The sequence below is a fragment of the Phoxinus phoxinus genome, assembly GCF_949152265.1.
Source record: "Phoxinus phoxinus genome assembly, chromosome: 23".
NCBI classification, from domain to species: Eukaryota; Metazoa; Chordata; class Actinopteri; order Cypriniformes; family Leuciscidae; genus Phoxinus; species Phoxinus phoxinus.
In genome coordinates this window covers 4,609,922-4,631,422 of record NC_136898.1, presented here as the reverse complement: position 1 = coordinate 4,631,422, position 21,501 = coordinate 4,609,922, and the positions used below count along the sequence as shown (strand labels likewise).

The 21,501-nt window shown below is 38.0% G+C and overlaps 1 protein-coding gene across 44 annotated transcripts in view; it reads left to right on the top strand.

Annotated features, from left to right (window-relative positions):
• Positions 1-21,501, top strand: part of camk2b2 (calcium/calmodulin-dependent protein kinase (CaM kinase) II beta 2) — a 74,949-nt gene that overhangs the window by 10,866 nt on the left and 42,582 nt on the right. For 33 of the 44 annotated variants that reach the window (XR_013796083.1, XR_013796084.1, XR_013796085.1 and 30 more), the window contains exons 3-12: positions 3,970-4,029; positions 4,746-4,800; positions 5,751-5,816; positions 13,962-14,034; positions 17,217-17,319; positions 17,477-17,560; positions 18,795-18,889; positions 18,968-19,090; positions 19,289-19,372; positions 21,258-21,300. Coding sequence is in view for 39 of the 44 variants with exons in the window: in XM_079599242.1 (XP_079455368.1) it covers positions 3,970-4,029; positions 4,746-4,800; positions 5,751-5,816; positions 13,962-14,034; positions 17,217-17,319; positions 17,477-17,560; positions 18,795-18,889; positions 18,968-19,090; positions 19,289-19,372; positions 21,258-21,300 (786 nt within the window). In the remaining 5 variants the exon portion in view is untranslated. Of the gene's footprint in view, positions 1-3,969; positions 4,030-4,745; positions 4,801-5,750; positions 5,817-8,215; positions 8,289-13,961; positions 14,035-17,216; positions 17,320-17,476; positions 17,561-18,794; positions 18,890-18,967; positions 19,091-19,288; positions 19,373-21,257; positions 21,301-21,501 lie in introns of all 44 variants that reach the window. The other 11 variants (XR_013796087.1, XM_079599239.1, XM_079599224.1 and 8 more) reach the window with 1 other exon arrangement.

The window sequence follows — 21,501 nt, the reverse complement described above, 5'->3', positions numbered from 1 at the left end:
TGCATGTTTAATCCTCATAACTAATGTGAGTGATGTGAACAGGTCAGTGCACTGTAGCTGTGGCGTGTGTGTGGTATATTACTGTAGTCTGCAGAGGAGATCTGATCGGATGGGTCTGGTGCTCTTTGCTGCAGAGGCGTTTTGTGGTGTTTGGGTGTCAGCATTCTCACAGCTTCACACCAGTCACTCCGCTCAATGTGACAACTTCTCGAGCTGTTGTGTGTGTGTGTGTGGATTTTTTTGGTGTGTTTAGGAGGGTTGCAGAGAGGCCTCAATGATGTTCTGTAAACTGACTATAGCTTCAATAGCCATTTAAATGGCTCATATCATGCATTTTCTTTAATGTTAATGTAATTGCATTTCGTCCCTGAGGTCTACTTAATCTACTCTACTGTTCAAAAGTAAAAGCTTTTCTTTAATCAAAGAATACTAAAGATCTATCATGGTTTCCTCAAAAATATTAAGCAGCACAATTGCTTTTAACATTGATAATAATAGTAAATGTTTCTTGAGCAGCAGATCATCATATTAGAATGATTTCTGAAGGATCATGTGACACTGGAGTAATGATGCTGAAATTTCAGCTTTGATCACCAGAATAAATCACATTTTAAAAATATAAAAGTATATATTAAAGGTATACACATTTTTTTTTCAACTGTTTTTGGTCAAATAAATGCATAAGAGACTTCTTTCAAAAACATTAAAAAAAATCTTCCTGACCTCAAACTTTTAAATGTTACTGTATTGAATGGAATGGGACTGGGGTAAAAACATGTTATTAAATATCCTCTTGTTTGTGAATGTTTCTCATTACAAGATTGGAAAGATGTTTGGTGTGTGTTGCTCAGGGACTCAGGAGGATGTGTTCACACTCGGCATGTTTGGTTGGATTTTGTCACTTACTGTTTTTCGCCTACTATATAGTATAAGTGTGCGATTTCGGATGCAGCCCTAATGATGCCGGGATGATAGACAGCCGGCCGTGTCTGTTTATCAGGACTGAATGGTGAAGCGCTGGAGATAATCTGCGCCCTGTTTCCCAGCTGTCCTCCTTCCCGTATGACTCATGCATGGCAGACAGCAGGAGTGTGCCGGAGCGGTCCAGGTCTCTCGGCTGTGTGCGTCTGTCTCTCCGTATCATCCAGATCCTTCCGAGTCGAGCACGTCCTCCACAGTCAGACTAGAAGAGGTTGCACTGGTTGGCCGTTGGTGTGTGGTTTACAGTAGATCCTGTGGTCTGCATGATGCCGAGCGTGACCTTTGCTGCCGTGTTTGAAGTGATGCACAGACCGCTTTAAATGTGCACTTTAAAAGGGGTTTAACCAATGTGAATGGAGCAGGAACTGTTTGACCGCAGGAAAACAACCGTCACTGCCCTTCAGGACTATAAAAAAAGCTTTGTTCAAAAGCTTTGAAATTAATTATGAATGTGATTTTTCTATTTTCACATCAAACATCATGCATTCATCCTGTCATGACAACTTAACTTAGTTATTTTCAAAGATATTGATTTTTTCATTGCGAAATGCACAAAAAGTTTGGAGTCAGTAAGAGATTTTATTTTCTATTAAAGAATTTAATACTTTTTATTCAGCAAGGACACAATAAATTGATCAAAAGTGACATTTAAAGACATTTACAATGTTCCATTTCAAATAAATGCTTTTATAAATTCTTTTGAACATTCTATTTGTCAAAGAATCTTTAAAAAATGTATCACTGTAATTTTAAGCAGCTCAACTCCTTTCAAACTTGACAAGAAATTGTTACATTTTTAAAATAAATGCCTTGGTAAGCATAAGAGACTTCTTTCAAACCATTAAAAATCTTAATAACCCCGAACTTTTGGATGATACTCTATATCTTGCATTATATGACCGAATAAGTGTGTCTGCTTTTCACACACTTTTCATGCCACTTTTCACAATATAAACGCAAAATTGACCAAGTTTACAATAAGTAACAATATGATAAGTATACCGAGTCACTAGCAGAGCACTGAAGTAAGGAAAGGGGGCGATGATGTGACAAAGTATCCCAAACTAGAAAACATACGTGGCCTATTTACATATTTGTCGGACTGTAAACAAACCTGTCGCTACTACAACTATTAAATTAAAAGCTGTTGAGCAAATACAGATGGCAGAGCATTAATTAATATTATTTAATAAAACAAAAATGAAAATTGCCACGGCCAACATATTCGTAAATTCGACTCAGTGAAATAAGCACATTTTAGACCATCAGATATACCGGTAAATACATCTTCGATACACAATACAGACGAGTTATCATGATAGCACCACCACCAAAAGTAATTGTTTCTGCTTTACTATAAAACACACGCTCATTGCGACCGCTTCACTAGCACTGAACACGACCCTTTTAACAGATGTATAATTTTATATGAAGTTATAAATGGCTTAAACTGCAATAGGTGACAAACAATAACATTACAACTAACTACAACCAATTATCTAGCCTTCTAAACATAGGATGCTAAATACAGGAGTAAACGGGTCTAAAGCGATTTGAGCTCGTCCACTTTCTGCCACTTCCAGAGGGAGTGTGAGAACACATTAGACCGGATTGCTTTCGTTGTGTAAACGCTCATGTGGTCGAATGTGTTCAAACCGCCACTAAAGACCGCCTGCTCTCCGTCTACTGACCTCATGAGGGAACATTACGGGAAGAGCTCTAGCCAGACGGGATTTTAACTTTATCGGCTGAAGACCCAAGTTTGGTTTGAAGACTAAAAACGAACCAAGCACAATGTTCTCTGTCCATTCCTGATTTCTAACACACACTCACAGCGTTCGGCTGATCTCGCGGCTCAGAGAAGAAACTAAAGCTGATTCTCTCCGTGTGTTTTTCCGTCGTCTCCGGGCGTGTTTATAAATGAGTTGTGCAAGCTTATTTTGTCCATTAGATTGTAAGATCTGGGGGAAAAAAAACATACATTTACTGGCCATACACCCTCCTCTCGAAGAAATCAGGACAGAAGTGGTTGAAAGTGGACAGGAGAGACGGATTAAAACACCAGGTGTAAACGGGAATGTGTTTCCCTCGTCTACTTGTGATCTGATCGACCAAAACACCTTGTAAACAGGTTCTTATAAACATATACCTAAAAAAACATGTTGTGTTTTACGCTGTGGCGCTGTGGCGCTGACCCTTGATAAGTACAAGTAGTCTTATTGTTTATAAATATTCATGGTCTTATTGTGCAGGTTTCATTCATTTTCATAATCTTTCAGAAAAATGCAATGACTTTTCCGCTGATGTAAAAAGCATGTGTGGGCGCCGGGGAAAAATATGATGATAACCACTTGTTCACGATCGGTAGATAAAATACTGGCAACTTACTAACTCAGGACTATTAATTAGACATTTCAGCATTGTATATTTCCATCAGCGGGATTTTCTCACGATCTGCAGTGTTATTTTTTTATGTTTTATTTTATATGAGTTATTGTTTAAAGTTACTAATTTTTTTATGGTTTTAGTTTTCGTTAATCACCCTGATCTGCTGTAATGAGATGATTGTCACGTTTTTTTGGGGTCAGTTAAGAATGTAGACTAGAAATTGGTCAAATCATACTCTGTAATCTGGCATATGTTGGTCAGTTTACAGCTTGATGTTGATGGCTTGATAGTCAATGGCTACCGTCAACTGTCTGGTTACCCATATTCTTCAAGAAGAATGAAACTCATACATGTTTTAAACAACTTTCAATTAGATTTTTGGGGCGAACTATCCCTTTAACTAAAATTCATGTGAAATTAGCATACAGTAGTTTCATAGTGGCTAAACTTCCACAAAATTATTAAATTCCAAAAAAAGATTTGTGTAATCTATTCATTGGTTAAATTAAGCTTTGTTTACATTAAAAAATAATGCACTGCACTTTTAATCAATCCATCTGCAATTTCTCCATTACATTACGGATCCAATTGTTTTCCCAGATCACCAGAAGCTGGAACGGGAAGCCCGTATCTGCCGTCTGCTCAAGCATCCCAATATCGGTGAGTCTGAAACTTCTCCACTAATGACAAAATGAGCTTTCCTGTTAACTCTTTCCCCGCCAGCATTTTTGATCATTTTCATCAAGTTTCATGGCCCCCAGAAAATTTTGTTGTATGAATATCTGAATATGCAATATTTCAAAAGAAAGAACAGAGACCGCTTTTAAATAAAATAAAAAATATGTTTTATTCTTGCTTCATACCTTCCTTTTTATCAACACTTGAATGTGGGTCAGTTTCAATAAAAAAGCTAATTTTTTAGCAAAAAGCTGAGAAAATCGAGTTTTTGTCAAAGACTACATCCAGATGGGATTCAGAACGATGATCAAAACACAGATGAAGTAGATCGAGTCCATTAACACCACCAATGCTTCACAGTCCTGGGTCGACATTTCATTCAGTAACATTAGGCAGTTTTGATTTATATGCGGTTTAATGTTGATGATCTCGTTATTTTACTTGTGCAGATGCTTGCATATGATATCGCTTGTTTCTGCTTCTTCTCATGTATTTTGATCAGGAGATTCAGTAATCTTTCAGAAGAGACCTAATAGCGCCCCCTAGTATATAACAGTGTAAACACAGAAATCCGGAAAATTCTGCCAATGGCGGGGAAAGTTAATTTAATTTCATAATCTGCTCTTTGAGTTGTGCTGTGAGTGAATGGCAAATGAAAGTATTTGATGATATTATGACTCTCTTTATCTTTAATGCAGTGCGGCTCCATGACAGTATATCAGAGGAAGGCTTCCATTACCTCTTATTTGACCTGTAAGTGTTTCCATATAATGTGGTGCATAATATTTCTTTCTCTCTGCTTTGTTTTTGCTCAGTGCGCTTCAACAGACGCCCACCCACTCTACCTTCCCCATAGCATCCCTCTCTCTCTCTCTCTCTCTCTCTCTCTCTCTCTCACACACTCGAGAGCCAGTTTCCATAGCAACAGAGCCGGGCTGCCCAGTGAAGAGAAATCCTGCATCAGGGGTTTCCCCCCCGAAGCCCCAGTGATCTCTCTTCTAGAGGATTCCCCCATCCATACTCTCTCCTCTCTCGCTTTCTTTTCCTGTCATACGCAGCCATGCAAACACATGCATGTCTGTAAATTAATATTACAGCTGTCTTTAGTTTGTCCTATTTAACGGTGCTTGTTTAATAAATGCTGATGTCTTCATTTAATCTTTTTATTTTTTTAAATCACGCCATTGGTTGAGCCAGTGTTGTTCTGTCAGGCTATTTACACTTCAGAGAAATCAACCCAACCCAACCTAACCTAGCATAGGAGACAGTATTTTTCTTATGCTAGTAGTAGTAAAAATTAAAACTTTTAATTAATTAAATAATTAATTTTAATTTGTTTTTGCTACTACATTATTTCATTTTTATTTTATTTAAAAAAATATTTAAAACATTTGTATTATTATTATTATTATTACTTTATTAAATTTACCATATTTTATTTAACATTTTACATTTATTGTATTATTTAATTAATATTTTATTTAATAATATATATTCAATAGTTTCATTTTGTTTGCATTCCTATTTTCCTATTTAGTTTTTTTATTTAATTTAATTTAATTGAACCCATTACACCCAGCAAGAGTGCAAATGGTTTTGCGATGCCAGTGTAAAGCACACCAAACTGAAGTTGAAGACTTCCAGAATAAATTAGCATTTGATAATGGTGACCGTGGTGCCGATATCTTCTCTCTGTCCTGCAGTGTGACGGGTGGAGAGCTGTTTGAGGACATCGTAGCCAGAGAATATTACAGTGAAGCTGACGCCAGGTAAACCAGCATCTCCATTTCTGTTATCCAGTCCAGACCCTCCCACGACCATTTCCTCTCCATCCACATTTCTGTTTTCCTCTTTCACTCTCGTTTAACTGGACAAACGTATGTGCTTTGTACACATTCGAGTATAATATGGGAGTAACACTTTCGTCCACATCATGTGAGTGATAAATGAGTTTTTTAAATGTTTGAGGCAGTGTCTCTCGCTCTCTCCGTGCGTCTACTTTCCTCCAGTTTTCCCATCGGCTTCATTTTTCCCCTCGTTCCATCTATTCCTGTTTTCAGATCTTCTCACAGACACACACAACGGCACACACACACAACGACACACACACACAACCACACACACACACACACACACACACACACACAACCACACACACACACACACACACACACACACACACACACAACGACACACACACACAACGACACACACACACACACTGCAGTCGCCCTCAGGAGAAAAGCTTTAATCAATTTGACTGTGTGGGAAAGCATGTGGGAGTGAGAGATGCGGCGAGAAACAGAAAGAGAACGAGAGATACTTACCGAGGGAGGAAACACAAGAAGAGCTGGCGAGTGATGAGACTACAGCGCTCAATGAGCTCATCCGCCATATTCGTGGGTAGAAACGTGTCACGATGCCGCCCATCCACCGTCAAGACGATGAAACGTATCCGTCCCGAGGGCCGTCGCCCCTCCACTAGAGCAGTGTCTGAAAGTAGGCCTCTAATTCACACACATAATGACAGTGTCAGATCATATTCAGCCCATGAACCGCACGCTGGCTTCATCTGAGCTGGATCTGTTTCAATAGCGCTAGAAATCCCTGACAGAGACTTAATGTGATTTATAATGTGTGACCCTGGATCACAAAACCAGTCACAGGTCGCACGGGTATATTTGTGACAATAGCCAACAATACATTGTATGGGTTAAAATTATTGATTTTTCTTTTATGCCAAAAATCATTAGGATATTAAGTAAAGATCATGTTACATGAAGATATTTTGTACATTTTTTAACCGAAAATATATAAAACATGTATTTTTGTGAGTGAATGCAGCACAATCATGAAAAAAACAAAGATTTTTTTTATGAATAGAAAGTTTAAAAGAACAACATTTAGTTGAAATATAATATTTTGTAACATTATAAATGTCTTTACTGTCACTTTAAATCAATTTAATACATCCTTGCTGAATAAAAGTATAATTTTTTTTTTTTTCTTATTCTTATTTTTAATTTTTTTATCTCACTGACCTCTAATTTTTTAACCATATTGTATGTTTTTATATTGGCTACTTATTTAAAATATATTTATTTATATTCATTAAGTATTTTTAAAACAATTTTTTTCTTTACAAAAAGAAAGACTTACAACATTGCTGATTAGTTTGCAGTTTTCTAAACTTTTAAACTCTTTTCTTTTTTTCCGCGTTGACAACTTCAGAATATTTTATTCGGCTACATTATTTGAGTGATAAAACATCAATACATCACAGAAAACTAAATGTTAAAAGGGTTAGTTCACCCAAAAATGAAAATGCTGTCAGTACTCACCTTCATGTTGTTCCAAACCCGTAAGACCTTCTTTGATCTTTGGAACATAAATTAAGATATTTTTGATGAATTCTGATGTTTCTGAACCACCCAGCAACGTCATTGCAAATTTCAAGTCCCAGAAAGGCAGTAAAGACATCGTTAAAATAGTCCATGTGACTACAGTGGTTCAACCTTAATGTTATGAAGCGATGAGAATACTTTTTGTGTGCAAAAAAAAAAAAAAAACGACTTTATTCAACAATTTCTTCTTGTCCGTGTCAGTCTGTTTTTTTGCACACAAAAAGTTTTCATGTCGGATCAACGAATGTAAGATTTTGAGTGGCAGTGCGGCACTGGCCTAAAAGGACGAGTGACTGTTCTCCCAACGGAGCATCCTTATTAATGAGGCCTGTGTTAGATGTGTGTGAGGAAAACACCGTAAGCGTTTCAGAAAGCAGTCGATACACTCTCTTAAACACCCAGACACACACACACGGATCATTTCCATATTTTCAGCTCTACCTTGTTTGATTCATCCACCCTTCTCTCCATTTCTCCATCCCACATGTGAGCGTCAGCGCCCTCACAGGAAATGATGCGTCCCCGCCCGACTGCTTCTATTGTTCTGCGTCGTGTAACATCAGGTCTTTCACTGTTATCACTCGTCTCATTTCATCACCCTCTCCACACAATCATATCAAACAGTCTCTCTTATCTGTGTTGTTCCTGTCCCGCGCTCGTCTCCCCGTGACTAATTCACCACCTCCCTCACGGCTCTCTTCCCTCATCGATTCTTTCTCTTCTTGTTTCCTGTCTGTCCTCTCCTCTCTCGCTTGTCTTTACAGTCATTGTATCCATCAGATTCTAGAGAGTGTCAGTCACATTCACCATCATGACATAGTGCACAGGGACCTGAAGGTCAGTATGGGAAGTGCACTGGCCCCCTGCATGTGTCATGTGATTCTTGCCTGTTTCGTGCCGCCCATTTGTGTGTCTGGCTGTCTTGAACCGTACGTCTGGGACTTTAGGTGTGTGTCTGCACTCGATGGCTGTTTTCACACTTGATTTGATCGTTTAGTCTAAACTGGAGTTTAATTTCTAATTTCTAAACGCTATGATCTCGTTTCACAGTGTGTTATTTGGCTACAACTCGCAGTGGATTTGCGCACTTAATGCAAATATTATTGTGAGCCCTAGCAGCAGTTTTTTGCCATTTTAGCTAGAAAACAGGGTCTAAGGTCGGAAACATAGTTTGACTCATATTTTTAGTTGCTCTAGTATTACTTCCAAAGCTTAAAATGCACAGGGAATTGCAAGAGATGTAAATAAAGCACTGATTGTTGGAGCATGTTGCACAAGAAAATACTATTTCAGACTTTCTTCAAAATTTCACGTTTAATTCAACGTGTTACTTTCCATTTCTTTGTAATTATTTGTGAAATTTCTGAGTGAAAAGTGTTTAAAATGAACTCCTACACTAGATGTTTTGTTTGTGTGTGAGTAGTTCCTCTACGGGTCACTTTTCACTTTGTATTATTCGGCTATGATTCACAGTGCAGTTTGTGTCATGCCATCGTAAACACGTCTGTTGCAGATGCAAGTTGTCAATTTTGAACAGCATCAAAAAGAAAGCATCATTTTATTATAATGCCTCAAATTATGCTTTATTGCTTTCACTTTAAGGTACCAATTTGCAAAAAATGTGTTCACAAAAATGGGGTTTCTGTCTATATTACTTCATGCCGTTTCAAACCTGCACGACTGACTGTCTTGTGTGAAACTCGATAGAAAAATTTGACTTTGGAAAGTGTAGAATTGCATGCAACAGCGCCACGCACTTTTTCAGCGGCGTTGGTTCCGGAAGTATTTTTTCCATTAATTTCTCCCATTGGAATTAAAGTCTTGATTAAAGCGTTATAAGCCATGAACCATGTCAACCAGCTTTACAAGGTGAATCATAACATTACAAACTTTCATTTGAAGCAAAAAAAATTATTTGAAAATCAGACAAAAGTACAAGACTATGTACTTAACAGCTTTAATGGTTGAAAGAACTAAAATCCCATGAAGCATTTTTTAAAAATGACGGAAAGAATATGAAACTACTACTATATTACAAATTTTTGATTATAGCCTGTATATATTTAAGTATATTGCAAAATATGCATATATATTCAAATATTTAAGTATTTTGAAAGCTTAGGGAGATATACTTGATTACATCATTTGCGGTGCTTCATGGGAGTGGGCGGAGCTAACGAGATCTTTTGCTGCTTTTTGCTTGTTTCGACTGATTGGTGGAATATTCCGTACAGCATTATGGGTAATGTAGTTTTTCAACCATGATTTCCGCTGTTAAACACTATTATTTTAAAATTACGTTGAAATAATGCATCTTGCATACATCTTTAACAGAAGCAAATGCCATTGATTGACAACCTCACAGCTCACAGTAACGTTCTTTAAAGGTTTATAAGTTATCATTCAAAATCAGTTTCCCTATGGAGAAAATTGAGTTTTTACTTCCGAAACCCAACTGTTGCACTCTAATAGTTTTAGTTAACAATGACAATAGCAATACTGACCCAAACGTTCTTCAAAATATCTTGTTTTGTTTTTCCAGAGAAAAAAAGTCATACAGGTTTGGAACGACATGAGGGTGAATAATGACAGAACTCTCACTTTTACATGAACTATTAATTTAATGTACTAATATGCATCCTTTAGGGGTAGATGAGGTATATTTGAGCATTCTGCCCCATCGATCAAACCAACCAAATTGTGACGTGAAATGAAGTCGGGTCGGCGGCAGACGCTCGAGTGTGAAAACAGCCGAACTGCTCTTGATGCACTGGGAGTTTCTTCTCACCCGTTCTGTCTTCTGCTCTCTGTTTGTTTCTTGTATCGCTGTCTGTCTTCCTCTCTGTTGTTTCAAAACAGTGTCATTTATCTTTGCAATTGGGTAATTCTCGGGCGCGTGTAATGTATTGTTTCAGTCGAGCCTGGCATTCAGGATGACAGAGTGCCGCTGTTTTGTTTAATAGTCACTTGAGTGAAGGGCTCTTACAGAGTCTCGCAGTTTGTTGTGGTCTTGATTCAGAAGCTCAAATAAAGCCGCTGACTGGATCTGCTCAGTTCAACCTCAGTTCAACCAAACCTCCAGAAAAAAACGTGAGGTTACCTGCGCCATATGACCTGAGATGCATCACTTGATGCATTTCATAGGTCTGACTTGCTGACAGAGGAAACATAGTCAGGAATTGCACTTGTATTGTTCAGGAGACTTAATTGAGTTCTTGTTTATTTAATTTACCCATCAACTTTGTTTCGGGTTGTTCTCCTAAAATTCCTGTATGAGTATAGAGCCATTAAATGAAAATGGATAATAATGGTCATGGTTTAAAGATAATTTGGTCAGGGTTTGCGGTCATATGCTCTAAAAACAATGATAATGTACCGTAATGATTTGCTCTAAAAACATACTCATAGGCTTTAAAAACAATCATAACTTAATATTGTATGTTTTACATTGAGTTTTTTGACAGAGAAGTTAGTTGAACGGATCAGGTCAAGTTATAGTGAAATTAAATATCTGAGAATTTCACTTGATCTAGTATTTTCAGGACAAAGATGGAGGTCTACACAGTTTTCTGTCTTTTTTAGTTATTTATCTTTTTAATGATGGATGGATGGAAAGAGATGGATAGATGGATAAGATCGAACGATTAGATAGATGGATAGATGGATGGATGGATGGATGGATGGATGGATGGATGGATGGATGGATGGATGGATGGATGGAACAATAGATAGAGATGAGATTATTTATTTAGAAAACAGTGTAAAATGCCCAAGATTGAAAATGTTGCTTCACTCAAATTTATAGTGGCTCTAGTTTTACTACCAAAGCTTTAAATGCACAGGGAACTACAAGAAATTTAATTAAAGCAAAGATTATTGGAGCATGTTTCACAAGAAAATACTATTTCAGACTTTCTGAAAATCCCTTCAAAATCTTTGAAAGCAGAAAAAAAAAACTTTCTTCAAAATGTGATTCTGCAGCTGGGCTTCAATAAATGTTGCTTTCAGACTGGAGAAGTTTTGAGCTCTCGAAGTTACACTGTTGAACTCTTCTACCTCAAAAGTTTAAGAAAAATTGGATTTCTTGTGTTATAACTCCTTTAAAGAGATCTCATTTGTGATTTTTCTTTCTTGCGGAATCATTTTATGTTAAATTAGTGAAGCAAACAGTGTTAGGCTCGAGGCTCTTCAGCGGCCGGCCTGTGAGCCAGATCCAGCCATCAGTCATTTCTATTGCCTTCAGATTGGTATTGATGAAACTGCTGTGCGACAGAGAGAGTTCAGCGCTCAGAGCTCGCATCTGGAGCCGAGTTAGAGGTTAACTCTATTGTTCAGTCATGGGCACCATTTTTGATTGTGTCTATTCTGATAAATGTGTCTTATTCAGTAAAGAGACACTGATGGTGAAAAATAAACCTAAAGGAAAAGTGACAGAGAAGTTAGTTGAACGGATGTGGCTCATTTCATCATCAGATCAAGTTATAATGAAATGAAATGAAATGATCTGCTGAAATATCTGACAATTGCACTTGATCTAGTATTTGTAGGACAAATATAGAGGTTATAATTATAGTGATGCATAGATAGATGCATAGATAGATAGGTGGATGGATGGAACAATAGATAGATGGATTGATGGATTGATAGATAGGTAGATAGATAGGTATGATAGATAGATAGATAGAACGATAGATAGGTGGATGGATGGAACGATAGATAGATAGATGGATGGAACGATAGATAGATGGATGGATGTACGATAGATGGATGGATGGATGGATGAATGGATGAAACGAAGGATGGATGGATGGATGGATGGATGGAACGACGGACGGACGGATGGATGGATGGATGGAACGGTAGATGGATGGATGGATGGATGGAACGGTGGGTGGATGGATGGATGGATGGAACGTTGGATGGATGGATGGATGGATGGATGGAACGATGGATGGATGGATGGAACGGTGGGTGGGTGGATGGATGGATGGATGGATGGAACGGTGGATGGATGGATTGGTGGATGGAACGGTGGATGGATGGATGGAACGTTGGATGGAACGGTGGATGGATGGATGGATGGATGGATGGATGGAACGGTGGATGGATGGATGGATGGAACGGTGGATGGATGGATGGATGGAACGGTGGATGGATGGATGGATGGATGGAACGGTGGATGGATGGATGAATGGATGGATGGAACGGTGGATGGATGGATGGATGGAATGGTGGATGGATGGAACGGTGTATGGATGGATGGATGGAACGGTGGATGGATGGATGGATGGATGGATGGATGGATGGATGGATAAAATAAAATAGGTGTTTTGTTTTTCATGTCAGGACATTATGTACAATGACAGTGCTCAGATCTAATGATTAGCACACTCAGATTAATCTTCATCTGGATATTTTGTCCCCCAAAAGAAGGCAGTTGAAGAGTCCTAGCTTAGAAGAACTAGAAAACAGCTTTATATCTTCCAGTTTTACAATGTGTACACACACATGTACACACACACACACTGACTCTCAGTAAATCAGCAGCACACGCCTACACAGGCTGACTCACACGTCCACCTTCCTCTCCTCACACACCGGTACATTTCACCACACAACTGCCAAAAAGCACTCCAGTGCCACCTGCCAGTCTTACCTCTCTTTCTCCCTTTCTTTCTCTTTCTCCTTCTCTCTATCTCTCCTGATGCTCGCTGTCATCGTGGGTGGTGTGTGTAGTGTTAGCTAGAGCTTCCTGTGTTAGTAAAACAGGGTTTCTGTATGCAGGAAAAGCATCATGTCGGCCATTGCAAAAGACGTAGATGCACGTTAACACTTGTGCGGACTTAACAGAGTTTATAATGTAGAGAAAGAGCCTTTATTTCATCCAGAAGTGTCAGAAAACTCTTCGGTCTCTGTTTCGGGTGACGGCGGTTGTCTTCCTCAAGCCCCAAGTTGCTTTTAGTTATGTGCTATTGTTTTAATGTGTTTGAAAGCTAACCCTTCAGTTTTCTTTACAGATAAGATAAATCCAAGGGTGAAACCTGTCTGGGTCATGTTTAACTCTGAAATCAAAATAAAGAATTAATAAGCCGAACTTTGATAACTGCAGCCCTTGATTAACACAGCAAAAAATTGGGAGAAAATGTCACAAGTTTTTTAATGAAAATGAACATTAAAGGGTTAGTTGACCCAAAAATGAATATTCTGTCAGTAATTACTCACGCTCATGTTGTTCCAAACCTGTAAGACTTTCGTTTATCTTCGGAACAAAAATAAGATATAGGGTGACCTGGACGTGTTGTATGGAGATTCATCCTGTTGATAAAACTCTTTGCAAGATTTACAAGACAGTTTTTTGGAAGAGGGAGTCACTTAAAGTATTTTATAATGTTTGGCGAAGATTATGTATTGTTACATTTATTAGTAGCTCCCTGCATTACCTGCCTGTGCCTGTGCACGAGAGAATGGCGTTGCTCAAACTAACATGCGCCCCCTGGTGTTTGCATGCAGTCACTGCATCCAGCAGATCCTGGAGGCGGTGCTTCATTGCCATCAAATGGGCGTGGTGCACCGAGATCTCAAGGTGAGTGACCGGTGATGTGTTTTTCTGTGCTTGTGTTGTGCATGCTTTGATGTCCAAATGTGCCTCGTTTGCTGTACGATTATATGAGAGTCGAATGGTGAGATGATTCATAATCTGTAGGATGTGTGGCTTAATACTCGGGATCCGATTCGGCATGGGTGACTGTGCTGGTGCGTGCATGGATATCTATTTCTTGCTTAACTTCAGATTGGGCTAGTATGTCAGATTCATTTATTTTTTTCGTTTTTTATGTCAATTTAAATGCAATTTGTTTTAAAAGTTCACAAACAAGTTGACGCTGAACTAGAATGGGACATTGTTCACCAGTAAATAATTTACAGTGTGATCAAGAATGTCTATTAATAAAGTAAATGGGGTCAGTTTTGATTTCATGTTGCTTCTCTTCCTAATCCTGCTTTAGTTTAGAAGTTTTTGTGTATATTTCGAAGAATCAGGTTATGCAAATAACAGTCTGGATGCGTTTCCAGTGCCGTTTCTCCGGATGCGGCTCAAGGTCATTGAGTATTTCACACCATCCTACGGATCCTCAACCAGAACGCATTTTAAATCATGAGCCCGAAACTTCAAGATGCCATCTGAGCTCCACGAATAGCTCCAGCAGATGGCAACGGTGCTTGAGCGTCAGAACACAGAGACGTCCGTCTCTCTTTCAACACGGCATCTGTAGCGCGAGAATGAGAAAGAAAGAGATCAAAGATTGAGCCTGAATAAGTTTCCCATGATGCTTTGCTCATCTGGACCCAATTTCCCACCTGGCTCGACTTCCACCAGAGCAGAGGGAACGTAACCTACTTAATAGCAGCACACACACACACACACTCTCACTCTCCTGCTGAACATTGTGTGGAGGTGTGAATGTGTGTGATAAGTGGGATGATGTATTATTAACAGATACGTCTAAATGAGTGACGGTTGGTTACGTGACACCCTGCATGTGCGTTTTACATTCGACATGAAATTAAAATGAACCCTATTGGATTTCTTGATACCGTTTGTTAAATATTCTGTGTAAATATTAATGGAGGTACATTACCGTTCAAAAGTTTGGGGTCAGTAAGATGTTTTTATGTTTTTGAAAGAATTATTTTGCTCACCAAGGCTAAAATAACCTAAAGATCTTTAGTTTCGGTCAGTTTAATGCATCTTTGCTGAATAAAAAAAAGTATTAATTTCTTTAAAAAAATAACAGTCTTACTGACTCAACTTTTGAATGGTAGTATGTGCATATTTATACTATGTACAGTTTTTAAGATCAGCATGAAATCAAATCAACCCTAGTAGATTAAAGGTTCTCAAAGGTCTGTGTAAATATCTATGGAGGTAAATTGTTTTTACAATTGCAAAACTAAGCTAATTTTACTGACATCTATCTAACACCAAGTGGGATCACTGAGAGCCCGTCCTGTCAATCAAATGGACTGTGTTAAGCTAAAGATTATCCAGTCGGGTCTCAGAGGAAAGTGCTTATAGGTGAAGATATTCCTGGTACCTCTGCTGGAGTGACAAAGCTGCTTATTTAAAAAAAACAAAGTTTTAAATGCATTTACACAAATTAGGAGTGTAAATGTATTAAAATAGTTAAATAAAATGTGTGTACAGTGTGTGTATTGGACTGAGATCTGGTGACTGTGGAGGCCATTAGAGTTCAGTGAACTGAAGAAACCAGTTTGAGATGATTTGAGCTTTGTGACATGGAGTGTTATCCTGCTGGTAGTATCCATCAGGAGATGAGCACACTGTGGTCATAAAGAGATGGACATGATCAGCAACAATCCTCAGGTCGGCTGTGGCGTTTAATGATGCTCAATTGGTACTAAAAAGTGTGCCAAGAAAATATCCCTCACGCCATTACAGCCCCAGCAGCTGAACCACTGATACAAGACAGGATGATCCATGCTTTCATGTTGTTTACGCCAAACTCTGACCCGACCATTTTTACCGACCCAGCAGAAATCCAGACTCATCAGACCAGGCAACGTTTTTCCAATCTTCTATTGTCCAGTTTTGGTGAGTCTGTGTGAACTTTAGCCTCAGTTTGCTGTTCTCAGCTGACAGGAGTGTCACCGGTGTGTGTTTCACTTTCAGCAGATCGTCTTGATCATGTCTACATGAGATGCTCTTCTGCTTCAAGGTTTGATGTGTTGCATGTTCAGAGATGCTCTTCTGCACCTCAGTTGTAACGAGTTACTGGTGTCTTTCTATCAGCTGAACCAGTCTGACCATTCTGGCCATTCTCCTCTGACCTCTGGCATCAACAAGGCATTTTCTCCCACAGAACTGCCGCTCACTGGATATTTTCAGTTTTTTTGGACCATTCTCTGTAAACTCTAGAGATGGTTATGTGTGAAAATCCCAGTAGATCCGCAGTTTTTCTGAAATACTCAGACCTGCCCATCTGACGCCAACAACCATGCCATGTTCAAAGTCTCTTAAATCACCCTTCTTCCCCATTCTGATGCTCAGCTTGATCTTCAGCAGATCGTCTTGACCATGTCTACATGCCTAAATGCATTGAGTTGCTGCGATGTGATTGGTTGATTTGATATTTGCGTTAACGAACAGTTGAACAGGTGTACCTAATAAAGTGGCAAGTACTTATATATACAAGTAATTAAAAATGAAGAAAAAAAAAACATTTCATAATTTTAGATGTTTCAAGAACTGAATGTTTTTCATATTCTTTATGGGAAATGAATTGACATGACTTTTCCAGTCATTCGTGAGCAAGAGAAAAAAAGTATTTACTCAAATAGCAGCTTATGTGTGCCTAAATATTTTAGAGCTTGACATAACTAGACATATTTAAATTCACTATAAAAATTTCCATGATTTGTTAAGATTTAATATTTTTCCATTTTTGAATAAGAAGGTCATAGATATCAAGTATGAATATCTCACATATGATTGTAAATGGAAAGCAGTGGTAATCATGCTAATCAAACATGATTTTTACTTTTTGTTTTTAACAGAGTTTAAATCAATATGAACGTGCTTGTAGCGAACTCTACAGGAGACAGAACTTGCCTCTGCTCAGCACAGCTTATATTTTGTATATCTCGCGCACAGCTGTGGTTGTATGTTCTCCGTTGAGTGTTAAAAGGTGGCGTGTATCAGATGTGTGTTCAGCAGTAATATGAGTGCACCCCTGATCTCCCCCTCAGCCGGAAAACCTGCTCTTGGCCAGCAAATGCAAGAACGCCGCCGTCAAGTTGGCCGACTTTGGCCTGGCCATCGAAGTACAAGGCGACCAGCAAGCCTGGTTTGGTACGTGGTCACTTTAAACTCATCATTTGTTTAATATCTAGTTATTTCCATGTACGCTGTGATACCCAGATGTTTTTCTCAAACATCCAGACAGTGTTGAGAAGGAAAGAGTGTATGTTGCATTTTTAGATGTGTATTTTTTAACTTTCGCACGCAGGGTTTGCTGGAACGCCAGGTTACCTCTCCCCAGAAGTGCTAAGAAAGGAGGCTTATGGGAAACCTGTGGACATTTGGGCATGTGGTGAGTCACACACTGAGTTCTTTGCATCTATTTCTATCTTCTTTCTCTCTCGACGCCCCACACATATTCAGACGCATCAGCTCTCAGATGTGGAGAGCTCTTTCCGGCAGGTGTTGTCAAGAGGCTGTTGCCGAGCGCCGCTTTCACCACCGTCCTCTTTCTCTAGAGTATCTCCAGTTGAGCGCTTTAATTACTTTGCAGATCAGTAAGTGGGATGGTGTTGTTTCGTCTAGGGTTGGGAGTGATTCATTTCAACTAAGTGGTTCATTAGGACAGTTCGGATATCAATGAAGCAATTCACAGATTCACAGTCATTCTCAAAATGTAACACTCATTATTAGTGTTCCCCTATGTAGCATCTTATATTTTTGTATATTTTTGTATATTTTGTTTGTTTGTTGTCACAAAATAAATGTTGTTAATTAAAACTTTATCAATCTTGAACTGAATTTTAGTTTACATTTTATATAATATGCCTCTGTATAAGTAAACAATATAATTTAAACTTTTAAAAAATATTAACTTTATATTTTTTATATTTTATTTAATGTAATATAGTTGCATTATTTTATTATTTAGATTTTTTAAATTATATATAAATAAATATATATATATATATATATATATATTCAAAAATAAAATTAGACATCATTAAAAGCGTTTAGATTATATATAGCGTCATTTTAGATTATATTTTTTATAATTTATATATTATTTACATTTGATAAAATATTTGTTATTTATACACTTTTCTTGCAAAATATATAGATATGAGCACATGTGTGTGTACTATTTTTATAATCTCTCTCTCTCTCTCTCTCTCTCTCTCTCTCTCTCTCTCTCTCTATATATATATATATATATATATATATATATATATAATTGTCTTATTTTAAAATAAATTACAAATATATTATTAAATAAATTAGACATCATGAAAAACGCCATTGTTTTGATAACATTTGCCACTTTAATTGAGATTTATATTGTATTTTTATATAATGTATATTAAATATTTGTTAAAATATATTTGGAATATATATTATATATTTGCTCTTTAGGTTAAAACATTTGCCATTTTTGTTTATATTTATTATATTTTATACAATAAAATGTGTATTATTTTTTATCTCTCTCTTTCTCTATCTCTATCTCTCTATTATTCTAAATTAAATATAATTTAGAGAATTGCATAGAATCTGGTATTAGTGAAATGTCTATAATGTCATTGCAGGAGTCATCCTGTATATTCTGCTGGTGGGATATCCTCCATTTTGGGATGAAGACCAGCACAAGCTCTACCAACAGATCAAAGCCGGGGCTTATGACGTCAGTCCCCGTTTGGTTTCTACCTTACAGTGCGACTTGTGGAGTCAAAATATAACCGTGTTCCTTTGTTTCCTGTAGTTCCCCTCCCCGGAATGGGACACGGTTACCCCTGAAGCCAAAAACCTCATCAATCAGATGTTGACCATCAATCCAGTCAAGAGAATCACGGCGCAAGAGGCCCTTAAACACCCGTGGGTCTGTGTGAGTATCACTGGCCACCGACCACAACACAATACCATCACACACCAGAATGCTTATGCTTAGTCAACATGACGCTCATATTACTTCTGAGATTTGGTATATTTCGAGTAATGTGACTACTAGGATCCATTTTAGTTTTTATATTAAGTTTAAGACACAAAAGTTGAATCAATGAAATGATTCCTCTGTTTCTCACAGCAACGCTCCACTGTGGCGTCCATGATGCACAGACAGGAAACGGTCGAGTGCCTGAAGAAGTTCAACGCGAGAAGGAAACTCAAGGTCTGCTGATGTCTCTTTTTCTCAGTCATTATACCTGCAACTAGATAGATAGATTTTTATTTGTCCTCGAGAGGAAATTTATTTCCACCATAGATGCGTACATAATACAAACACACATAGCATATTAAAGGGGTGGTTGATTGCGATTTCACTTTTTTCATTTTAAATAGTGTGTAATGTTGCTGTTGGTGCATGAACAGTATCTGTAAAGTTGCTGCGCTGAAAGTTCAACGTAAGCAGAGATATCATCTTTTAAAAATCAGGAAGTTTAATGCCTACAAAAACGACTCGAATGGGACTACAACGAGATACTTCCCGGGTTTTATACGTAACTAACATCAACCCTCCCTCTGGAATATGCAAAAAAAGGAGCATGGCCATATTTCTGCGGCTTTGTCGAAGAGAAAGAGTCATATTGGAGAGCTGTAGCCATGCCGTCTAAAGTGTGTTATTTTCACGCAGCTGTCAGGTCTTCTGTGTTCGGCTTCCTACGGACGCTGTAGTTTGTCAACAATGGCTAAAATTTATGTTTATATTATGTTCATGACAATTACAATCGTAGCTCTCTGTGCTGCGCATTTTACGGGAGACAGCTTCCAGAATCTCCACTAATTCAATGCCGGATTAAACAAGAATCTGTGACTAAAACATGAAGCAGTTCCAACTTTAAACCCAGAGGCAGCAGTTGTTGGGCCACAACCTGCAAGTAAGACTTAATCATTTTAAATGTATTTGCATGTATAATTTCAGACGTAATGTTTTAGTTTTATCAGGGACGTAAACAAATGCCAGCGCTGGCGTTAGTAGCCGCTATTTCGTGTGTCTATGACAAACGCGTACAAACATTTTGGACCTGAATTTGTAATTATGTACTAATTTTGTAAATGTATTTTCCATGCATACTTTATGACGTAATTTTTCGATTTGATCAAGAACGTAAACCAATGCCAACGCTAGTTTGTTTATAGTAGCCACTAGCCAGTTAGTTTGATGCTATTTTGCGTGTATAAAGGTAAAAAAATTATATGTAATCGCAACAGCAAACTTCAGCTGCGGTATTACTCAGTCATTTATTCAGTTATATTAAATGTTTAATCAGGAGAAAACCGTATCTCAAAAGCTAAAAAACAGCAGTGGCATTTTCGATTTTCAAGTATCGAAATTATTATAGAATAGAATAGAATAATAATAAATAAATAAAATTTACCATTCAGAAACGTTTTGTAAGAGCCGTGTTTGGGGAGGTTCTGCTTGACTCTCTTCATTGCCGCTTTCTGGGTCTGACTCTGGCTCAAACTGTACGGCAGTATTGACACCATTATTTACATTTGACCGGAGCACATGCAACTTTCTCCCGTAAAGGTGATGGGCGTGAAGTTTCCGGACAACGTGCACTACGCAGTTTAGCCAATTACAACACACCGGCCCAACTAACCAATCTGAGCCCATGCCTGTTTCTGAGGGAGTGGTTTCATAGAATCAGGAAGTCAACCGGTCGTTCAAATGACAGAGGAGAAAGCGGCTTACAATAAAGATGAAATTTATGAAAAATAAGGCAAAAAAAAGAAAAGAAAAAAAAAGACATGTTATATTGCATCCCATAAACACAATCATGCAAAGAAAAAAAAGCAGTAAACCACCCCTTTAAGAACATGACTATATAAACATATACAAAAAAATACAAAAAACAAGAGAGCATACCTGACGTATCAATGGCCGATTTCCTATGTATTTAGAGCTCGTATAGATACAGGAACAAAACTCTTACTAAACTTGGCCTTTCTACACATCGGCAACCTATACATATGGCCAGAAGGATAAACTAGATGCATTTCATCTTTATGTGTCTGGAAACCTTACATTACTGTCTTTTTCTCGCATCTAGGGTGCAATCCTGACCACCATGCTGGTGTCGCGCAATTTCTCAGGTAAGTTCACATCAAGACATTATGTACTAAATCACTAGACCAACTGTTGCATAGACATAAACAAGACAAAACCAAAGGCCTGCAAATCACTCGACCAACCCGGACTGTGCTAGCTGAACTATTCCACGACTTAAAGTAGAGGAATAAACAATTACAAATCAATAAATGAATCTGACTTCTATTCTAAAAGCCTCATCACAA